The sequence below is a fragment of the Haplochromis burtoni genome, unplaced genomic scaffold (genome assembly GCF_018398535.1).
Source record: "Haplochromis burtoni strain Fernald_Lab_line unplaced genomic scaffold, NCSU_Asbu1 Contig_118, whole genome shotgun sequence".
Classification (NCBI taxonomy): Eukaryota; Metazoa; Chordata; class Actinopteri; order Cichliformes; family Cichlidae; genus Haplochromis; species Haplochromis burtoni.
In genome coordinates this window covers 678,893-685,640 of record NW_024582479.1, presented here as the reverse complement: position 1 = coordinate 685,640, position 6,748 = coordinate 678,893, and the positions used below count along the sequence as shown (strand labels likewise).

The 6,748-nt window shown below is 41.9% G+C and overlaps 1 protein-coding gene across 1 annotated transcript in view; it reads right to left on the bottom strand.

Moving 5' to 3' along the window:
- Window positions 1-3,482, bottom strand: part of si:dkey-112m2.1 (transmembrane protein 132C) — a 184,414-nt gene extending 180,932 nt beyond the window's left edge. The window contains exons 1-2 of the mRNA XM_005939462.3: window positions 3,039-3,482; window positions 2,404-2,595 (exon numbers count right to left, since the gene is read on the bottom strand). Of these exons, the coding sequence (XP_005939524.1) occupies window positions 2,404-2,452 (49 nt within the window). The 5' untranslated portion in view covers window positions 2,453-2,595; window positions 3,039-3,482. The remainder of the gene's footprint in view (window positions 1-2,403; window positions 2,596-3,038) is intronic.
- Window positions 3,483-6,748: the final 3,266 nt, after the last annotated feature.

Sequence of the window (6,748 nt, the reverse complement as noted above, 5' to 3'; positions counted from 1 at the left end):
TGTGTGTGTGTGTGTGTGTGTGTGTGTGTGTGTGTGTGTTTAAGTGAGAGCACAAGTGAGCTATTATTAAATTAATGCTGAATGAGTGTTTTGGTTTTGTAACTTTTCAACTGTCCATTCCAATTTCCCCGTCGACTCTGGCCAGGCCCACACACATACAAAGAGCAGGCAAACTTCAAGTGAGAATCCTCCCACGTTTAGTACAGTGCCCTTTATGCCAGGCACTTAGGTATCTTTTTAGTGCTATGATGAGTAAGTGATAATAAAAACTGTACATTGTGCAAATAAGACAATTTAAATGGCAGTGCCATATGACAAAGTGAAGGAAAAAAAACATCCCTGTAAAGGTAATTTTTCACCCCGATACTTTTTTCTGTTTGACAAAGAGCTCCAATCTGCAAAAAGTGCCAGCACCACATCCTACTGCATGCCAGGCTGTAGATATTTCCAAATGTCCTGATGGCTACTCTGACAGTATGTGAGTGTGTGTAGGTATGCTCTACAGTATGTGCCTGTCAGTGTGCTCGCCTCGCAGAGACAACCTCTGGGTGAAAGCAATCAGGTGGCTGGAGACATAATATCCTCAGAGACTGTGAACAGCAGGAGGTTGACTGACAGGACAGGATCTGTTTTTTCTTCTTCCTTTCCACTTTCACCTGAAGAGGCTGACCAAACTGATGAGAAATGGATCAATCTTTGGATACCTTCATATTTTGGAGTGGCTTTCAGCTTGTGAGGAGAATCACTTCCCTCAAGAAATTTTTTTTCCCCCAAAACAATTTTCAGTAAAACGAAAAACTTTTTTTTTTCTAATCAGGAATTCACAGAGGGCATCATCACTAGAAAGGAGTCCATTAGAGCAAATGAGGAAAGTCGTTACATGATCACAGAGATTTCTTAAAGAAAATTCACAGTTTAACCAGCATCACAAAACGCACAGCTCTGGTAGGTTCAGCAAAAAAGCAGCTCTACTGATACAGTAGATCTGAGAGATATTTACAGCAAGAGTTTAGGTCACATTATGAATATTTATCACTATTTGCACTTCTAAGTTATATTTCTTCTCCTAAAAGAATATAAATGCCTCTGCTTATGTCTTTTGTATTCCAGGAAAGATGTGATTTGCCTTGGATTAAAACTGGAAACAGAAAGATTTGACTTGTTCTGAAGGTGACAGAAAACCAGGAAGACTCAGTAACATGTTTTAACCTGCTGTCTACTTTCAGCTGCTTCCTTCAGGGGTCGCCACAGTAGATTATCTTCCTCCATCTCACTCCATCCCTTGCATCCTCCTCTGTCACATCAACCCTTTGCATGTCCACCTTCAGTGCATTCCTCTCTGTGGTCTTCCTCTTTTCCACCTGCCTTCTTCACTAATGTCCACTATCCCTCCTCTGCACATGTCCAGACCATCTCACCCTTGCCTCCTTTAACTTTGTCTCCAATACTGTAGCCTACTTTAACTTTTACTAAAACCTAGCTATGCCCAACAACTTCAAGTGACTCTTTAAGCATTACATACTATTAAAAGTTAAACGTAACCTAATTTACCTGAATATAGTCTTTGGATACATTGTGTATTTATGCAAATGAATGCTTTGGATAATGAGGTTAAATTACTAGTGTATTATTTTTAAGTTTGTGTGTTAATGAATCCAACTTTAAGCTGTCTGCGTTCAAAAATCTGCACATAAATTTACACATAAATACAGAGTAAGTGTTTTGTATTTGAGGCTAGAGATGATTTCTACCTATAGCAAAGTAAGAGAGGATGTTCAACATAGAGCTTCAAATAGCATTTAAACACTCTGGATTAAACTGATTTTCCCTGGATTGGCATTTTAAATCGAATTTCTCCACAAGCCTGTGCAATTTTTAAAGTCACACAAAGCTTCATCTCACAGTAAAATGCATACACTTAGGCATCCTGAACACAATGGCAGTCGCTCACAAGTACACATTCACCCTCATATATTATTTTTTCCAAGAGCAGATCAGCTCAAACTTAATGAAAAGATGCATCTCCTCTGCTTTGCTGGGTTGTGTCTGCAGCCTGTTGTTATTCCTGGTGCTCTGCAGTGCCACACTCACACACTGCATCCTGCTCCAACAACCAAACCCACACACTCTCTAGGCAACTGTCATTGTTCATTCATGTTAATATTACACGTCATTTTGTATTCTGCCACAACAGCTTACAGCTAATTATATGTCTCATAAATTATATATGTCCTGCTGGCTGAAAGGACATCATTTGCATTTCATTAGGTGAATGAAATCACTCAACAAAGGTTGATGTATTTATAGTGTCTCTTATTTCATGACCATTAACTTTCATTTCCATAAATCTTGTTCAGATGTATGAACACAAGTGCTCACTGTGGTTTCGCATGGGGGTCGTACCTGTGCACAGGAGAAGCGCGGTGAGTCCCATCCACCGGAGCGGCCCCATGTCTCTCCTCGGACTCGTGGTAATTCGGTGGAAGCCGGATGGATAGCTCCCTCAGCAGAAAGCAGCACAACTTTGCACACAATTTATCCCCTCTGAGCAGTTCTCCATTTAAAGCAAAACTGTTGTATTCCGTCCGAAACCACCTGCCATCACAGACATGAACACAGAGCGTCACCCCAGTGAAACACAGAGCATGTAGAGGGCAAACAGCAGGGAAGTAAAGTCCGCATTTTTCGTTTTCACTCCCAAAATGGAGAATTTATATTAATCAACTTCTTTTTTCTTTCAGCTTAAGGTTTTTTTTTTCACCCACAGGACAAAACAGGTGCTTTGGGACGCGTGAAAACAAACCGTCTGTCACAAATCGCACCCAGCACCCAAAGGATGCTCAATATTTGGCAGACCTCTGCTGAATTTGTGCCATAATTTTAACAGCTTAGAGTCTCACTATCTTTCTAGAAAATAAACACGTTTTTTTTCAACAACTGTCGAGTGGGAGGCAGCGAATAAAGCAACGCAAACGTCAATCAAAGGAAATAAGAACAAGTGTGTGAAAGTGATGCGGTGTTTCTCTGTGGCTTCTTACCATTTCTCTTATTGCACAAGATCCGGGCGCCGCGGTCTCATCCAATGTTGGCATGTGGTTTGAAATTCGAGCGGCTTTTCCTTATCAGGCTGTAATTTGTATATATATATAAATGTTTTCCCTAAATCAACGAGGTCAGCCAAAAAAACAATCCTCGAAAAAAAAATCCAAACACTTTGTAAGACATTCTGTTTTCTTCTTGTTGTATTTCACATAGTGGTGGATTTACAACGGTCCAGATCGCCTTTGTAGTTCACGCGGAGGGCTAAGTGTCGTACAGGACTTGTATTATCTCACAAATAGTCCTGCAACTTTGCGCACGGCGAAGACGCGTGCACAGATGACAGCGAGCGCGGGAGAAAGGCGGTGGTGAAGCGGATCCTGTTGCCGCTCTGTAGCCTGTAGTTGTGGACCGGAGAGTGTTGGTGCAGAAACTGAGGGGGTGGAGGTGGAGGGAGGTGGAATGGGACGCGCACTCCTGGCTGAATTGGCAAATTAGAGGGTTTGCGGGAGTCACGTCAGCAAGTATAGTCCCATCAGTTTTCTAAAGCTCAGATCACGAGACGACTGCGCTTTCTGTCCCACATCGTTGGAAATAAAGATAATAGTAATCATAATAAATAAAGTTGGCACATTAGAAAGGAGCTTGGCACCTCACGATGCAGGGTAATTACGCTGTTGGTTCGGGGGCGAAAATGAACATATACACGTGACTCACGGCGGAATAGACACTAATTAGAGTTGTCCCAGTGGGGAATGGAGATAGGAATTATTTAACACTGTTTGGAATATACCGATTTTTTACATGAAAAGCTCAATGTCATGTGCACTGCCTTGCAGGAAAAGACAGCTTGAGGCACGCGTTTACGTTTAAAGCATTTTATTAAAAATAAAAAATCAGGTTCAGCTGGTTAATTATGGCAAAAAATAATTTCCCATTTCTCCGCTCGTGCCTGTCAAGTTGGCTGGACAGCGAATGTACACTTGGCGAAGAGAGAGTGGAGCACTGCAACCTGTTGTGCCACAGGTCGTTCATGAGAACCAACAGTGCCCTCTATGGGACACCTCTGACTGCAAACAGCTGCCCTGGCTCAGCTTCATGACTCAGACCTTGAGAGTGCTGCATAATTATGAGTGTGTCTTAGATCAGCTGCAGGCTGAACATGATGGCCACCCTAACATGGCACAACGACACCATAAACACTACTGTTATCAGAGCTTGAGCTCTGGGTTAAAGAAATCAGTGACATTTAGAAGATGGCGCATTTAACCTTGTTTTTCTATTCTGCCTTTTTCAGTGGATGGAGCCGATCAATAAAGAAAAATAATGTTTATCCCAAAATCTCGCCACAGTACTCTTGTTAGTATGTAAAGGGGTTAGCTAGTGAAGATTTTAAAGTCAGCGTTCCCTGCTGGGTGAAAGCCCAATGGCCAAGCTGTCAGTGTTCACATTGACTATTCTTTAAGAGAAAAGTGAACAGGCCATTATGGGGCACACAAACCAGAGTCATGTTGAAAAGTATCAAAAGGGTGACCCTGCAGCTCAAGCCTCTTCACATCAGTGCCGAACACCGATTACAGACCATCAGCAGAGCAATGGAGGGACCCTGTGGGTTTGAAGGAGAAAAGTTCCCTCCTTTATCCCCTTTCCTGCTTCTTGCTCCCTGCTCCTATAGCACCATTCAAGTAGAATAAGATATCAAAAGAGAAACAAATTATGCTTTTCCCCCGCAAAGCACAGCGCCAGAGGAGATCTTCCCATAACACACATCTGATTCGAGGTTAACATAAAAGATGAACGGCACATTTTATTGTTGCTGGAGTCTTGTGCTGACTTCCACGATGATGTACGGCTTCAGCTGCTTTCAGGATCTTGGCGTGTCACATCTTCTCTCAAGCGGCAAATCCAAACATATAATTATCATTTCCTGCTCTCTATTTACAGAAGCCACTATATGTCCTGTAATATGTTATTACTCTAAAAAGAAAAAAAGGATGCCTGAATGATGCCAAATTAATGCTTTACAGATCGCTAAGTGGCGGAAGGTGTTTGCCAATATTCATGTTAGAACCGCAGCAATCAAAACAATGTCACCAGCTAAAAAGAAGTATCCTTGAATTGTTTCTTACATAAGCCTCTCTGTCTAGCTTCCTTCCTCTTTGCTTATGCGTCTCTTCACACTTTTTTACAGTCGCAGACATATTCTGAAACATCGTGGCTGCGACCTAAACTAATTATTTATGGCTGCTTGTGAGAAGTTTATTGCACTTGCATTGCAAGTTGATGAGAACATATCACATGTTAAACGTCTGGTTTGAGCAACTGTGCGACTCACACGCAAGGTGTTCATGAATTGGATTTTTGCATATAGCTGCATTAGGAAGAATTGAACTACTGTTAATTTTACAGAACTAAAGTCATCGGTTTCACCTAACAGTTTGCACAGTGAGTGTTTAATAAAGAAATTATAGAAGAGGCAAAAATACACTTAAACAGATTATCTGATGCCAGTGTAAGGCAAGAGATGAGTTTGGGCATGATCCTGCTCAGACACACAGCCTCCAGGAGAAAGCTTGACTGCCGTTTTCCTCCTGGTGAGCATGAGTCCCATGAGATGACACTTGTTTGCTCTGAGCGTCTCATGGTTTTGTTCTGGGACTGGTTGCTATGCTGCATGCTTCAAGGCATCAGCTCAGCTTGCAAAATGGTGAGAGGTTCACTGAATGGGTTGACTTTCTTAGTATTTCTCTCTCTTTTTTCCCTTTCTTCTAAGGAGCCACAAAAATTGTGATGTTTGTCTCATGCAACAGGCATGACCAGAAGGACAAACTCTAAGCATTCAGTTCAACTCAGTTTTATTTATATACTTCACACTTTACCTTTTATACTTCACCTCAAGGCAATAACAGTTCCTTCACTGTGCTTTATGTTGCAAGGTGAAGGCCCTGCAATATCTGAGACAAACAGATGATTGCCTTATGAGCAAGTAGGTGGCAATAGTGGAAAGGAAGAATTCCCTTTAAACAGGAAGAGATCACTGCCATCTACTGTGGCTGGTGGGGGTGGGAGGGTGCAGCTGAAAGAGATGAGAAAAAAAGTAGAACATTGGGAGACCAGGATAAAACATAAACTATGGGACCAAGTAGAAAAAGAGATGAGTGGAGACGAGCGGCTCAGTTCATTGTGGGACTGCTCCAGCAATCTGACCCTATAGTAGAAAATAGTATATAGTACCAAAGGGTGGTTCAGGGAAATCCAATCCACCCCTACACACTGTGGATACCCATTAACCATTGAACAGTACAGAGCCTTTCAGCAGTGGAGCTATGCATTTAAATTATCATCAAGACAAGAGTGACACGATGAATGATCTCTGTGGATCGGAGACAAAAAAGATCTGTCACTAGCAACTGTAGTTATTCAGGCACAACTATTTTACTCATATCTTAGTTTTTTAAGTTTATATTTTGTTAACTGTGTATTTGTGATTAGTTGTGCCTCTCAGTTATCTTGCATTTTTCTTGAAGTTGCTTACAACATACAGACAAATGTACTGGGCCACCTGCACACTGGAGCTGTTCAGCCATAAAAAAACAGGTTATGACGCTCCTGGTGCTCAGTTTTCCTGCTGATGTTAATGCCAGAGGTAGTTCACAGCTCTGCAGTTAGTGTGTGTGTGTGTGTGTGTGTGTGTGTGTGTGTGTGTGTG